At 33.5% G+C, this 15,744-nt stretch overlaps 2 protein-coding genes across 5 annotated transcripts; one reads left to right on the top strand and one right to left on the bottom strand.

Annotated features, from left to right (window-relative positions):
- Positions 1–3,079: 3,079 nt before the first annotated feature.
- LOC105164406 (RING-H2 finger protein ATL80-like) lies at positions 3,080–9,212 on the top strand. Of its 4 annotated transcripts, none has more exons than XM_088881771.1 (4): positions 3,080–5,734; positions 5,817–8,004; positions 8,194–8,279; positions 8,726–9,212. In XM_088881771.1, exon 1 carries the CDS (start codon positions 3,226–3,228, stop codon positions 3,778–3,780), a length of 555 nt encoding a protein of 184 aa, XP_088737897.1. In that variant the 5' UTR covers positions 3,080–3,225; the 3' UTR covers positions 3,781–5,734; positions 5,817–8,004; positions 8,194–8,279; positions 8,726–9,212. The 4 variants fall into 4 exon arrangements, with proteins under 4 accessions (XP_088737897.1, XP_088737896.1, XP_088737894.1 ...); XM_088881770.1 differs by having other exon boundaries at positions 8,672–9,212; XM_088881768.1 differs by having other exon boundaries at positions 8,669–9,212.
- Positions 5,458–8,836, bottom strand: SBT3.5 (Subtilase family protein). Its single transcript, XM_011083054.3, has 10 exons — positions 8,706–8,836; positions 8,513–8,604; positions 8,313–8,410; positions 8,082–8,237; positions 7,322–7,998; positions 7,170–7,252; positions 6,846–7,088; positions 6,633–6,747; positions 6,118–6,310; positions 5,458–6,026 (listed from the first exon to the last, which is right to left on the bottom strand). Exons 1-10 carry the CDS (start codon positions 8,826–8,828, stop codon positions 5,458–5,460), a joined length of 2,349 nt encoding a protein of 782 aa, XP_011081356.1. The 5' UTR covers positions 8,829–8,836.
- Positions 9,213–15,744: the final 6,532 nt, after the last annotated feature.

Here is a 15,744-nt window from a genome sequence, read left to right as displayed (position 1 = left end):
ATACCAAAAAAATACCTCGAACAAACACTCAAAAGCTTATTAGCGAAACTAAGTCCAAATCTATAAAATATTTCATAGAAGCCGAGAGAGAGAGAGATAGAAATCTCAAAGTTGAGAGTTTGTTGTTGTGTTCTCCAAAATGAGAAGTCGCATGCCTTTATATAGGCATGCCAAAATCCAACAATAAAGAGAGCAATAAAGAAAAAGATAATGACAATGAATCCCCCATCCAATACCGATCAAAGGCTGAATTTGAAATGTTGTTGTTTCATATCCAATAATGACATTCAATTTGCAATTTGAAACTGAAAGATTCAACATTGAAATGAATGTTGTTTCATTTCTAATAATGATATTCAAATGCAAATGAAACTGAAAGATTCAGCAATGAAAATGGATGTTCCAATTCCATGGGTTTCAATTTTGAAATCAAATTCAACACATAGAATTTTAATCAAATTTATCAATCCAAATACAACCAACACTGTTCATCAACAAGAAAAAATATATATGAAGATGTAACTATGAGAATGGTATTTATAGCTATAGTACGCATGAGACAGTTACGTGCACCTTTTCGCTGCGATTATGAATGCTAAATTTATGTTTCGAGTTCAAACATAATTTTTTGTACAATTTGATCCATTTTTGAAAATGCTCATTAGCATAAATCTTTTGTATTTTAAAAATTCAACAAAAATCACCTATATTTTAAAAATACGTGAAAAACCTCTCATATATTTTATTAAATATAGCTCATTTGTCCCTTTTCCTTAAATTAACTTAACGGTGTTAACTTTTTTTTTTTTATATGACCGCCATGCTATTTTTATTATATATTATTTCTTATTTTCATCACTGTTAGATTTTCTTTGATTAAATAATGATCGTGAGATTTGATAAATTTTAAAAATTAAAAGGTTTGGATTCAAAAATTATTTAATTTATATTATATATAAAAAATTTAAAATTATTAAAAAATATTATTATATATAAAAAAACCTACTCCACCCCCCCCCCTCCCCCCAAATCTGGCAACGCCGTCATTGCCCTTCTGTGAGACCCACCACCCCCAACCCTTTTTTTTTTTCAAAATTTTCAATTAATTTAATTGAATATATATTTTAGTTAATTAAAAATAATTTGATAATTATAATAATTATAGTACTTAAATTAATTTAAATATATATATTTTAGTTAATTAAAAATAAGTTTAAATAATTATGATTATTGTTGTATCAAAATTCATTTAAATATATATTTTTTAGTTAATTAAGAAAATTTTATATAGATATAACAATTATTTTATTTAAATTAATTTATAACTTATGATTATTATAATTGATGAATATTTATATTCATGTAGATATCTAAATATGCAAAATAAAATATAGTATATTAGTCCTTGCAATTCAAAGTTTTTTTTTTATATTCTTGATATTTAATATAAATACACTTAAGAATAAAAGAATTTATATTTTTGGAAGAGAGAAAATGCAAGAAAAAAAATTCAAAAAAAGTCAATTCGATCATAATAATTTTAGATACAATATCTGGGTATTTTAGTCAATAGAAACTAATGGAAGGGTTTTTTATTTTTAATTTATTAAATTATTGAAAAATTTTAGCCTATTTCTAAAATATAAGGGTATTTTTAACTATTTAAAAAAAAACAAAGGAAATAAAATAGAGTTTAGCCTTTTAAAAACCACGTCTTGGTATAAGTTATAGTTTTAGATTTAAATAAATTCCATCACAACTAAAGTTCATCTAATTACCCATTATGCCCATTAAATAATTTTACAATTCTCTGATTTCCCTTAATAGTGAGATTAGTTTTTGAATTTTCTACATTTTATATTTGCATAATCAATTATAATACTTTGAATCTAAATATCATAATTATTTTTTTTAAAATTAATTATTTTATGATTAATTCTCTTGAGGGGTATTCATGTAATTTACCATAAATTCTATTGGAGTACGAAAATCAGAAATTAATAAGTTTACAAGCTATTAAAAAAGGAATAATTATATCGTTTTAGGTCTGATGTAATTATATATAAACTCCTATAGTTTAAAAAATTATAATTTAATGCTCGTGGCTTGTTTCTCCAACAAATTAACCCATTGGAAAAATTCATTAAATTTACTGAAGCAAAAAAATTTGATAAATTCCGTATTTACGTTGATTAATTTACTACTAAATTAATGCAAGTAAAATAATTTTTTCCAAATCAAACTACACATCCTTATAAGGGTGATATACATTCTTACATGCATTGATACGTGTGAAGATGTATAGAGTAATTTGATTAGAAAAGATTTTTTTTGCGGGCAAGAAGTTAGTAATAAGTTAACTGGGGTAAATATGTGTTCTCTTTAATTTTTTTCATTAAAATCAATAAATTTGGTGAATTTTGCCTTACGAGGAGATTTATTTATTAGTCGAAGCAAATAAAGATGATATTAAATATAATTTTCAACTATAGGAGGTATATGTGTAATTATATTGAAGAAATAAAAGAGATAATTATATTTTGATCCCATATGAAGATATGAAATTGCACTTTCTCCACCAAAAGTTTTGAAAATACATTTACACCCCATCTGTTTACACCTGACCTCATTTTGTTAACGTTTAGATGGAGAATGCTGACTTGGGGGGAGGGGGGGACCATAAGTTTTAATTTTATTCCTTATTTAATATTTTCATATTATAATTCTGTATTTTGAAAGAAAAAAAGTAATGATATTAATCTCAATGTATATCTAAATATATTACATTTATTCATTTATAAATATAAAAATATATATAAAAATATTACATGAGGGACAAAATAAAAAATTTATATAAATATATATAATTTTTTTTTACTTAGATCAACATTTTCCATCTAAATTTTAATAAAAAAAATTAAGTGTAAATAAAGAAGTTTTAAAGAATGTGGAAGTATAATTTTAAAAAAAAATTAAAAGAAAAAATAATTTAATATTTTTAAAAATTGAAGTATAATTAATCCAAAATAAAAGTATAACTCCATGAAAAGACATTCTGTCAGACATCAAAAGCGAAATGTAGGATAAGTTATCCAAATTAGAAAATAATAATTTGCTTTTCTTCGTGGGCAAATGCTTCAGACTTCCTCAACTCCGCTTCCGTCCTGAACTTTCAACTCTTTCGATTCTCATCCATTCCTTTGAATTTGATTGCTTCTTCTCTCAATGGGTTTCCTTTATCTCGCTATCAGAATACCCAGAGCCATTTCCATCATCACCTTCTTTGCCAACATCTTCACTCACGCCAGATTCCTGTTCATTGGCACACTCGCCCAACTGGGCCTCTACAAGCCACCCCCTGAAGAAGAGCCTAATTCCAGGGACAATTCTGAGAACTATATTCTTATCTTAGATGGCTCTTCCCCTTCTCTTGTTCCAATCCCAGTGAACGTTGTGACTGCAGCTATCAAGAAAAGAGTTCCCCGTGTTCAATTTCAAGATTTTATCAGACGACGACAAGGAGGAGAAGAAGAGGAATTGTCTGAGCTGATCGTGTGCAGTATTTGCTTGGAGTGTATAGAATGGTGTGATGAGATCAGGGAGCTCTGCAACTGCAGCCATGTGTTCCACAGTGGGTGTTTGGACACTTGGCTTGATGAGGGACAGGTCACTTGCCCTTTGTGCAGGTCTATGCTGTTAACCCCGAGAACAATTCTTACCAGTTGTAATGAAAATCGAGATGGGTTGCCGCAAAACGATGCCCATTTGGTTGATAACTGATTCTTTCAGGTTATATTTGAATTATTTTCTCGTACAGTCGCGCGCATTAGAATGCTTTTATGAGTTGTGCAAGTTTTGGTGATCCATTTTCTTGATTTTTGTTTTTCGTTTGATAGCTGCTGATTGATGTACTACGATGTGACTCTTGATTGTGTATTCTGCATTGCTGTTTCTCCAATGGTTTTAGGCTCCAAAAACAAATCTTGATTATTGTCAATAGCTTGAGCTATGATAAAAATCCTCAAATAGCTAACTATAAGTAGATGGAGCCAGTCAGAAGAGTGGAGGTTTTGATTCATAGGTAGTTTGTATTCTGTTCTTGCAATTAGAGATTGTCTTCTTAGATGAGCTCCAAGATTTGTATAACTTCAGCAAATGTTAAAGTTGCATTAGCATAAGTTCTTCAAATTGTTGACTGATACCCGTTAGGATCTCCTATTCCAATATGGTGTTTTTTCATTGTATTCCACAGAATACAAAAAAACCACTTGATTGTTATACCTTATGTCAGACAATTGAAAAACTGGTGGAAAGACTCCAGAGTTTACTGAACCAAAAAGCTCTTGACATCACCGAAAGGTCCAAAGCAAATGTTACACTGGTGACTCGAGGGATTATTTAATTTGTGAGGGGCTGCTTCTAATCCTCATAGGACTACCGGTGAAATAAACTAATAAATTCTTTTGCAGCTTTGCATAGTGCCACTAGTCATTTGGAAATTAAGATGAGGCATCATGATTGAGACATCTGCTTTTAAATTGTTACGCTCCTCTTAATACAATTCATTCCCTGTGCTCTGATTACATAGACTTGTATGTATGGATATCCATCTGCTTTTTTCAGTTCTTTAGAACGCGAGGGAATAATTGGTTTGATTTTGTAACATATTATTCCTTTTCTGTTCTGCTGCTTGAATCTTGATTGCCATGTTTTTCTTGTTTTCTCTTGATTTTGTCTAGCATAAGAAAGAAATATCTTAGGGATAGTCGACTTATTTCCATCTCTGAATTTGTTGCATATTTAGTCATAGAAATTTCATCAGCTAAAGAGAGGTGACACAAATGATATGCTTGTGTTAGTTATTAGTTGTTTTCTGTAGGTGACCTATCTCTGTAGTATTTCCATGAACACAAAAGTATTGAACCAAATTTGTCAGGCTGACTCCTGCAAGTTCACCTACAGCCATCTACAAGCTGTGAATGAGTTAATTTCTTTATGAAGCGTGAGGGAGAACTAGTAACTCATTCTCAGAATGTTATTACTATTTTACTATACTAACTACCCCATTAATGGTAATAGTTTCGAGCTTCATCAGTATTGGAAAGTCTGTGATTTATACATAACAATTGATCCCATGTCGATGGAACACAAAGCAAAACTAGGTAAACCAAACTAGTATAAAACAAAGAGTAGTTTCATACCTAGACTCTGTTTTAGTACGAAATACTAAATCATACCACCTTAAGCATTTTAGCATGCAGAAGATCTGGAAATGATGGTGCAGAAATCATGTGGTCTCTGAATGAGACACGCATATTATGAATAATTATGCTCTTCCCAAATCCAGAACTTATTCCATATCAGGTGAATGTAATGGTAATGGTTGGTAATGGTTTATTATAATTTTTAGTGATATAAATATCTCATTCTTCCAATGAGTTTGGGGAAATAGCATCTTCAAATTGCAGCAGCATGTAATCGTGGCATTGCAGTTCTGACAGAAATAGGACTTCTCACATCATGTACACCATCAGTCCATATCAGGCTCCCAAAATAATATCCAGCACTCAGTTGATGCATCGAGCTGACTGTCACTGTGAAGGAGATTTTCTTGGTCATGGAGTTAAAAATCAATATAGGGGGGTTTACAAGTACAATTGTACCAGTTGGAGGTTCAACTATGACATGGTATATGGAGTTTGTCGCTCCAACATTAGTTACCGTTCTGGTTAAGGTAGTTGAGTTTCCAAGATATGGTATAGTTATGGAAGGTAAATTTACATCTAGTAATGAGACTGTTTTTGGACACGTTACAGGTTTCCCTGTTAGTCGAGAGATAGCAGAGTTGTTGTACTCCATGCTGCAAAGATAATTGATATAGTCACTTTCATCCATGTCATATACCAATCCTGGGCATGCAGCACCATTTGGGTTTGCAATTCCACCCCCAAAATCAAAAGGATCAGCAAGCTTATGTGGGTCTCCTTCAGCAAAGATTGGAACGCCATATGGATCACTCATCCAAGCTTCAGTAACAATTTGGCTAGAAATTAGAATTCGTGAAGGAATATATTGGTTTAGTTTGTATTAGTTGTGGAGAAAGGGAAAAAGGTTCACCTGTCGTGGTAAGTGCAGATCTGATTGCAGCAGGTGACCAATCAGCATGTAGTGCCCTGAGAAGAGCCACAATGCCAGCAATGTGCGGAGTAGCCATTGATGTCCCAGAAAGCATAGTGAAACCTTGTTCTGCGGATGTATCAAGAGCAGAGGTTGCAGCTATTATTTGCACTCCTGGTGCAGCTATATCTGGCTGTTCGATGTGTGAGCAAAGGGGCCAGGAAAGTCAAATTGAGACGATTACATTTTTAAATTTCACATGAATGAAAAATAAGTACTTTTCTTAGTTCAATGCAGTAATATCCGTAACTAAGATTCTCCAGTGTCAACCTATACCTAATCAGCTTTTGGTAGGAGTATAAGTTCCTGGAATTACATGTCTTGTGATTCTTGCAGCTTAATTAGGGAGTGTATGAGGTAAGCTTCTGTTCATTCATACACTGAATGAATTTAGGCAGTTATATATTTAGTATAGAGTTCAGAGAGCCGCTATCTTTATTAGTAACTCTATGTACCTTGAGTACTGAAGCTGCAACAGTGTTAGGGCCTCTTGATGAGAATTCGGCAATCTTGGCTGGGACAGCCTTGCCCACAAGAGTTGGAGGAGGGCTTAGTTTCACCACTGGATGTCTGATTGAAGAAGATAAATCAAGGATGAACAGCTTACTGAATCATGGTTCTGTGGATAAGAAACTGGAGTCTAATGAGAGGTTGGTGAGAGGTTTTACCCGGCTGAACGGATGTAGAACAGGATCTGGGTGCCGACCTCGTAATCAACTTCTGCACAGGGGAAGCTGCGGCATTGAGCTGTGATATCATTGGGAGGCTTGGAAACAATCACGCCAACACCACCTGCTACTCTGACTGATCGTGCTGCGATTTGTGTCACAATTCGACTGGACACTGTTGTGAAACAAAGAACTACCTTTCCAGCAACAAGATTAGGCTTGAGGTTAAGATCTTCACACACGCTGTAAAAACACAAATGGGATGTTAATTTTATATAAATAAATGACTTCGTGTATCCAAACAATACATCTTTGAAGAGCTACCCCGCTGTGGCATCGGGGCCTCCATCTGCAGGGTAGAAAAGCCCTGTGAAGCCTTCTTCCTTTCCCGTATAGATAGACTGACCCTGCAAGGGTTTTCCTTGGAAAATCAGTATCAATGCCTTGATGCATCTGGCGAACCATAAATTACTCACCTGAAAGGTTTTGTTGTTTCCAAGAGTGATTTGGGTTGGGTATGCTCTATCCATGGTGCTGGCTGCGACAGTTATAATCCATGGTGCTGTGTTTTTGACAGTCTGTGGTAACGGGCCATCATTTCCAGCTCCACAGACAACGGTGATGCCTCTTGCAATGGCATGGAAGGAGCCTATGGCAATGGCATCACGTCCGTCAACTTCAGAGTAGAGAGGAAGAGAAGCAGCTGCAATTGATAAAGTTAAGACATGGACTCCATCCTTGATTGCTTCATCAAATGCTTTGAGTATATCAGCTGATGCACACTGTCCACCTGAAAGTTTCCAGCAGACCTTGTAAATGGCCAGTCGAGCACGGGGAGCACCTCCTCTTGCCGTTCCTAGACCAACACCATCGTAGCTGACGTTTGCCACATAAGCACCAGCTGCGGTGCTGGATACGTGAGTCCCATGACCTTCTGCATCTCGGGCAGACAAAATTTCGCCCAATCTTGTCAAATTCAATGTTCGCCCAATCTCAGCTAGTAGTCCATCGACAAACCACCGAGCTCCAATCAGCTTTTTGTTACAATGTTTAGCAGCACTGAATTGATCTCCAGATTGGCAGAATCCCTTCCACCCAGAAGGGATTTCTCCCAGCCCTTCATCACGAAAAGCTTTAGACTCCGGCCATATTCCTACAGGTAAATCACCATTAACTGTATTCATGTAGCAGCAAGCAATGAGAAAATTTTGTGGGGGGAAGTTGAGAACTATTAACCTGTATCTAGGACACCTATAATAACTCCGTCGCCCATATTACTTTTATTTAGAAGATTATTTGGTGTTTGAGGAGAGAGACCCAAATAATCCCAGCTTCTTGTTGTTTGCAGCTTGTAAAACGAATTTGGCATCACGCCTACTACATCAGGATGCTCTGTCAAAATGTATCATCTTCATCAGAAACCAGTATATACAAGTAAGCAAATGCCTTTAAGGTTCTTGTTCTTACCAGATAGTTGTTGTGCTTGAGATGCTGTTAGTTTAGCTGCAAATCCAGAAAACCCGTGCCTGTAACTGTACACCATCGACTCTTTGGCCAATTCCTTGCTGCACAATGGATTATTTTCAGTTAGCCATCGACATTCTCTATCTGTTTTTATGAATATTAATCATTATCTGCAAAGAAATACTAGCGCCTTTCTTTATTACCTTCCCATTAAGTTAGTAAGCATGTCATGATGTGAATCTGTTACGAGTTTTGGGTCGTTATGTTGCCTCTCTCCAAGATAAACAATGTAGACCTGTTGACTCATCACAATGACAATTTGCAGCATTACTGATTTTCTTCAACATGTATATCGACAGTAGTCACAACAAGAGAGAGAGAGAGAGAGAGACTTACTGACACATTACTACTCTCAGCAAAGGCCAGCCTTAGAGTTTTGTCATGGCCATCAAGCAGACAAACAAGAAGCTGAATGAGGAGTAGAGTAAAGAATGAAATGGTATTGCTCATCTTATCCATGAACAGTAACCAGACCAGACTAAGATCTTATATATTGTAGTCGTCGAGATTCAGTGATGCTATTGCTCCCAAGCAGGTTTCCTTTTATAGCGATGAACTCGTGAGATTACTAAACGAGTAAGCGATATCGACCCAAACTTTTTTTACTGAAAAAGGTAGATATAAGATGTTATGGGATTGCTTCTACGATCCCATTCCAATGGTGCATTACGCAGAAGATTATTATACTCCAAGCATGCACCCTCCTCTCCCTTTCCAATTTAGTTTTTGCCATTAGTTAACTTGTTGTAGAAGCTGTAAATTCCAAACATTATGACATGTGGATGTGCGTTTTTACCAAATAAGCTCTTCAAAACATTTTATACGGAGATGTTTGACAATTTATATGATGCTGTAAGAGTTTGGTAAAAGTTTCAGAGATTGAGCGTATAGGATCCAAAATTAAGATGTTAGGAAAGGAATTGTCTTTTGAATTTTTTGGAAGTTCTTAACTTAATTTGTAAGATTATCAAATTCCTTCAATTTTTACCATATTAATTACAAAATCTTGAATACTATCATCTGTATAAACTCTTATTTATTTTATTCAAATACTTTGAGAGGATTTTTAAAATAAAAATTCAACATTTTATAAGTTTTAAAAATATTTTATAAGATGCATGTGCTTTATCTTATAAGGCCTAAAAACATCTTATAAGATGTAAGTATTTATAAGATATTTTAAATAAATTTAGTCAAACACCCTCTTGTTCACATAAAACTACTCGAACTTAGGATAATTTTTTAACCTTACAGTTAAAATATTTAACAATTGAATTTTTGAGGGTTTTTTTTTTTTTTTTGTTTGAGTTATCTTAGGATATATTTGAATTGATAAATTTGAAGTTATGGATTTCAAATCTAATATTTTTCTTGGATTTATTTGGATGATTTTAAATTCAAAAGGTTTTAAATCCTTAAACTATAAATTTGGACTATATTTTGTTGAATATTGTTGGATTTTTAATTTTTTTCAATATAAAATCATTTGAAATCCTTTTTTTTTTAAATTTCATCAATTTAAACATAATAATCTTAGAGATAAGATTTTTGATAAAATACAAAATTAATACTTAGTATATTTAAAATATATGATTTTTCTAACCAATAATTTTTTTCTTGACACATTGAAAAAATTCAAAAATTTTCATAAATTAGTATTTGGTTAAAAGTAACATGATTTTGGTCAACCATTGTTCTGCTATATATATATAGATTAATTTAGACTTCATGCTATGCATGATTATATATATATTATATGAGGATTACTTTCAAATGATTATGGCATTCTATTAAATAAATATAGATCACTTTTTGCACATATCCAACCCTATATATAAAAAAATGTAAAGAATTAGTTAAATGTATTCTATTTATTATATAATTAATCTTCCATAAAAAATTATATTAAAATGCATAAATATAAAATGAACTCACTTATTAAAAGATAAAATATAAAGCAAAAACATAAATTTATGTTTAATGAATTATAAAGAAGACAACTGAAAGGGTAAAAGAAGAAAGATGGATGATAAAAAGAAAAAATAATTTACATATTTTTAAAATCTCAATATCATTTCATCAATTTGATCCAAAAGATAAGGAGTAAATTAAATATGAATGAGGAAATAAAATAAGTAAAAATAAAAATAAAATGACTAAATTCAATTAAATCAGAAATATCGCAACATTATCATCGGACATAAAAGAATAGATAACTTTCATTGGCACAATAAAAGATGAAAATTAATGCGTAAAAAAATAATAAATTGAACAAAAACAAATCAATAATTAAAACAACCAATATTTATCATACATTTGTCTAAAAGCTTGAATACATTAATAGAAAAGCTTAGCAAAACAAAGAAAAACTATAATAATTAAAAAGATAAAATATGCAAAAATTTAAAATACGAAATGGGTAAAAATGCATAAATAGGCAATAATTGTTATATTTTAATATAAAAATAAAAAAAAGATCAAATTAATATGCTATAGGCTTATAGCAACTTGCAAATCGTGTTGCTCTCTAAGTAATTTTTGGATTGTACGGAGCAGTGTAGCACAATAAAGTAGAAATGGAAGATAGTAGACCTTTTGAAGGATAAAATATGAAATTTTATTACCATGAAAACTCAATTTAATAACCAATAGTTAATGTATTGAAGTGAATTAAGAATTTTAAATGTAATAGTGTAAATTATATATATGTTAGACAAAGTGAATCACAAAATAAGATTTTCTCCCGTTGATCAGAGGAATGAGCTAAAATTCAAGTCCAAAATTGAGAAATACTATTGATGCGTGCAAAACTGTATGGGTAGAATAACTTGTGGATTTGAGCTCCTTGATGGGCCAAATACGTTGCAAGCTTAAAAAATGAAAATCTGTGGAAAAAAAAATATTAGCACTCTAACGCCCAAGTTAGTATGTAATATTAAAATAATAATATTAAAAGGAGAAAACACGAAATGAGATAACAAGCTATGGTGAAAAGAGCGAATACAGTGAGTGTGTATAGTAGAATTTCGCTTGTGAATTTCTAAAAAATTGTCCCCCTGCTAAAGGACGCCAAACCTAGTCTTATGCTCGAAGTCCCTTCGTGAGGAGGGAGTCTGGTCCCCTAGAGAGTAGGGGAGGTCGTTGCTAGTAGCTAAGTCCAACTCGATCAGAAGTCCTCAACAGTGTAAGGATCCCACTTCTCCAAGAGTTTTGCCTTTTCGGATCTCCTCGTTAGGTTCTGCTCAAATGACGTTTAGTCACCTGGACAAGTGATCCCTAGCAGCCAGTGTAGCATTGGGCTTCTTGGCCTCCCAAAGACTAGGCTTTCTCCTAGGCTCTGACTCTCTTAGGCCATAGCTCAGGGAAGGTCCATGAGGCATTCTCAGGTCTCTTTGGGCCATTGGGCCTCCTTGGCCTGTTATTAGGCTAACAAATGGGCCTCACCTTAGGCCGCCTATTTATGATCACATCATTCAGCCCTTACTCTGAGAAGAATGAAGTATGTCTAATCATTCTTAGAGTAGAGAGTTCCTTTTGGTGGGAGGGAGCCTCTATCTCCCCCAGATAGAGTCCTTCTTGGAAGGGATGTCCTTATTCCAAAACAAAATTTGGGGGACATGCCCCTCAAATTTCGGGATCTGCTCTGTCGGATATGATTTGAAAATATAGGGTCTAGCCAGTATGGGGGGTGCGCGCGTGCCTATCATCCCCTGCTCCTAGTGGGGTGATGGTAACCACCCCTGCACACGTCCACTTCCTTGGTAACATCCCAATGAGAGACAGTTAGTTGGCTTGAGTGTGATTAACCACCCTTTTTCTCTTTATCTTCTTTGGCAGCATCCTTCCCACTTCCTCCTTCCTCCTCCTCCCTCCCCCCCTACTTGGAGAGAGGTTTTTTAGCATTAGAGGTTCTTCATTTTATTTTTGTAAGTTTTCTTTCACTTAACTACATCATCTTCTTTTTAGGATTTCTTCATCTCTTTGCATTGTGTATTTTGTCTATGACTTCCTCAACTGAGTTTGTGAGGTTCATGGGTGAACGGATGGCTGGCGAGGATCCCTTTAAGGCCACTTCTTGGAGGACAAGCCTTGGTTTGTCCGTCTTTGGTGGGGCCAGGAGGTGAAGCCTGAGGTAGCCGCTGCTACTCTGCGTCGCCTGCTGGAATATCCTGAGAGGAGGAGGAGGAGGATGCAGGGGAGAACGAGGAGGAAGGTTAAAGGGAAGAAGCAAGGACCCCCGTTGTGGGGGGCTGAGCCCCCTCTTCCCTTAAACTAGCCGACGTTTGTTGTCTAGTGGAGGGATACAGGATTCCTTCCGATTATACTATGTATGTTCCCTCCTCTTATAGTCAACCGGACTCGCGAACTTCCCAATTGTTTGTGCTTTTTCACCACCCAACTCCTGGTCGGTATTTGCTTCCCTATCCCTGATCTTTATGAGGAGGTTGCCCATCTTTTTCAAATCCCTCTTGATCAAGTACTCCCCAATTCCTTCATCTGATGGCTAGTTTTGCCATGGTGCTTTGATTCAATTGTGGTCCTGTTTACAAAATATTTTTTCTAATTATTTACTAAATTTAGGAAAAGTAATTATCAATTAAACCCATAATTATATATAAAAATATATGAATATTACAATCATGATCATTAAGTAATTTTTTGAGATAAATACAAATTAAATTAGTATCACAATCTTGGAGATATGATTTTGGACAAATATAAAATAAATATTTAATATTCTTAAATACATTATATTTCTAACCAATAAAAGTTCTTCTTGATAATTAACAATTCAATATAATTTTGGAGATAAAATTTCCAATATATATATATAGAATAGATATACTATAATTAAAATAGATGTTTTTTTCTATCCAATAATTTTTTCCTTGACAATAAAAAAAATTATTAAATTTTGAAGACAAGATTTTGTATAAAATACAAAACAAATACTTAATATATTTAAAATAGATTATTTTTCTAACCAATAATTTTTTTTAACATCTAAAAAAATTCAAAATTCTTATAAATTAGTATTCGATCAAAATTAACTTAATTTTGGTCTACTACCATTTTACTATGTGTGGATATCGATATACATTTCAAATTTAAATTCTAAATATTGATGGAGTGGCTCAACACGTGTCCCAAATTAATCTTTTCCACATATACCAATCACGTTAAAGGCTATATAATAATAAATTTTAATTCTCTATTCTCTACGTCAATCACTCGTCTTTATTTTTCGTATCAAATTCACTATAACAGCTCCCCATCTTTTAAAAGCATTTTATAGAATCTAATTAAAATGAATTACATATTCCACTAATAAAAAATAAAACTCAAAATACTCACACGCTTCAATAATTTGAAAAAACTCATATATCAAATAATTTCCTTTTTTTGTTTTGTAGCTAAAAGAAATGAAAACTCCAAAAATTAAAGACACTTACTCCATTTAATCACGAAAAATACTAACTACACCACAAAAATTTGGGGTGAATAGCAATTTACCCCATGTGATATTAAAAATGAGCACATTAGTTCTCTATGAAAAAAAATATAGAAATTTACCCCCCTATACTTTTTTAAAATAAAGCAATTTACCTCCTTATATAAGAGGTAAATTGCTTCATTTTAAAAAATATAAGGAGGTAAATTGTTGTATTTTAAAAAATACAAGGAGGTAAATCGTTATTTATTTTTTCATAAGGGGGTAATTTGCTCATTTGCAATATCACAAGGGGGTTGATTGCATTTTCCCCCAAATATTTGCATAGATCTAATCCACATATTGTATTTATTTAAAATTTATTTAAAATTGTTTTTCGAAATAGCTCAGAAAATCCCGTGTTTTACAAATAGGCTAAAATACTCCCATAGTGCTTGGGTTCGTTTTTTGAGTGTTTTGTGGAGATAGAGAGAGAAAAAGAAAGATAAATAAGTGATTGTTAGAGATAGTATGTATGTTTGGATTTGTTTTTTGAGATAATTTAAAATAAGTATTGTATATTTAATATCGTATTTTGGAAGAAAAAAATTACTATTCATTATCAAATCATGTCTTTTTTATATATATTTATGTATATGTATGTATCTATGCTAAAACAGTTAAAACACTTAGACAAGATATTTCTGAATGATGACAAACATTAGGTATGTTTTGACACGTTCCGAAAAGAACTTGAAAATAGAAACAAACGTAGAACACGTATTTCCATGGGAAGGCGAGTGCGAGGAGAAAAACTAATCTAATTCAGACTAAAAACAATTGACAGTGGTTGGGTTGAAAAAGATTCGGATGTCTAAAGGTGTATCGTTGATGACTTTAAAGAGACATTTGAAGTTATCCAGAGGGACAGAGTACCTCATATGTGTGGTTATGGGATCCATGCACAGGAACTGCTAAAACCATATGCAAAAGATGAAATTTGTAACGCTTTGTCTCATATGACTCCATTCTAAATTTTGAATGATTTGCATCTTCCTTATGATATTTACTCAACTCACATTGTATTTGATATGTATACATGAGAAATGTCTATAATACCCTTAATGAAGGGCATTTCAGTCTTTTCGTTCTGGATCCGAGTCTTTTTATCGGTCGGGTCGGAGCGGACTCAACCCGAACCCGACTATCCACTTGAAGACCCAGGCAACGAAAACTGTCCGATAACGGACGTAAGCTAGCAGGATAAGGCCACGTGGCCCATTCAACAGTGTCCAGCTAAGCCCTATAAATACCTCAAAATGCTACATTTTGAGGTAATGAATATGGAGCCTTTTGATCTACGTCTTTGATCGTATACTTTTACCTCGATCAACCTAACTTGAGCGTCGGAGGGTCGTTGTCGGGGACGTGCCCGACGAGCTCTTATTCTCGGAACCCAACACTTGATCTTTGTGGAATTAGCTAACAGTAGTGAGGTCGCTCATCCAAATCGCTGAATTCGAATAAGATCAGTATTAATTCCCAAATTCAAAAAACTCGATAATCTCACCCAGTGTCGGCCTATTAGTTTGTGTAATGTTATCTACAAAATTGTGTCAAAAGTCATAACTAATAGGCTGGAGCTAATTCTTGATCTTATTATTCCCCTACTCAATCTGAATTCATCGTAAGTCGATTGACTATAGATATCATCCTTCTTGCATTTGAAATTAACCACTTTCTGGGGTCTTAGTCTAGTAGTATGAAAGGATTCTTGGCCTTAAAGCTCGACATCAGCAAGGCATACAACAACAAATGGGCTTTCCTGAAATAGGTGATGTACAAGCTCAGTTTCCCTCACTTTTTCATTGAGTTAATATGCTTTTGATCACTGTTGTTTCTTACTCCGTTGTGGTTAATGGAAAGTGTTCTGGTAATTTATCT

Source organism: Sesamum indicum, linkage group LG6 (assembly GCF_026168435.1).
Source record: "Sesamum indicum cultivar Baizhima isolate 11 linkage group LG6, ASM2616843v1, whole genome shotgun sequence".
Classification (NCBI taxonomy): Eukaryota; Viridiplantae; Streptophyta; class Magnoliopsida; order Lamiales; family Pedaliaceae; genus Sesamum; species Sesamum indicum.
This window is presented reverse-complemented; position numbering and strand designations above follow the sequence as displayed.

What these genes read in the sequence shown, in the direction of transcription:
- LOC105164406 (XM_088881771.1), top strand. Translation starts at nt 3,226, where the DNA reads ATGGGTTTCCTTTATCTCGCTATCAGAATACCCAGAGCCATTTCCATC.
- SBT3.5 (XM_011083054.3), bottom strand. Translation starts at nt 8,828, where the DNA reads ATGGATAAGATGAGCAATACCATTTCATTCTTTACTCTACTCCTCATT. An exon ending in CTGAGAGTAGTAATGTGTCA is followed by an intron (nt 8,605 to 8,705) that starts GTAAGTCTCTCT and finishes ATGAGTCAACAG; the next exon opens with GTCTACATTGTTTATCTTGG. An exon ending in GAAACAACAAAACCTTTCAG is followed by an intron (nt 7,253 to 7,321) that starts GTGAGTAATTTA and finishes AAACCCTTGCAG; the next exon opens with GGTCAGTCTATCTATACGGG.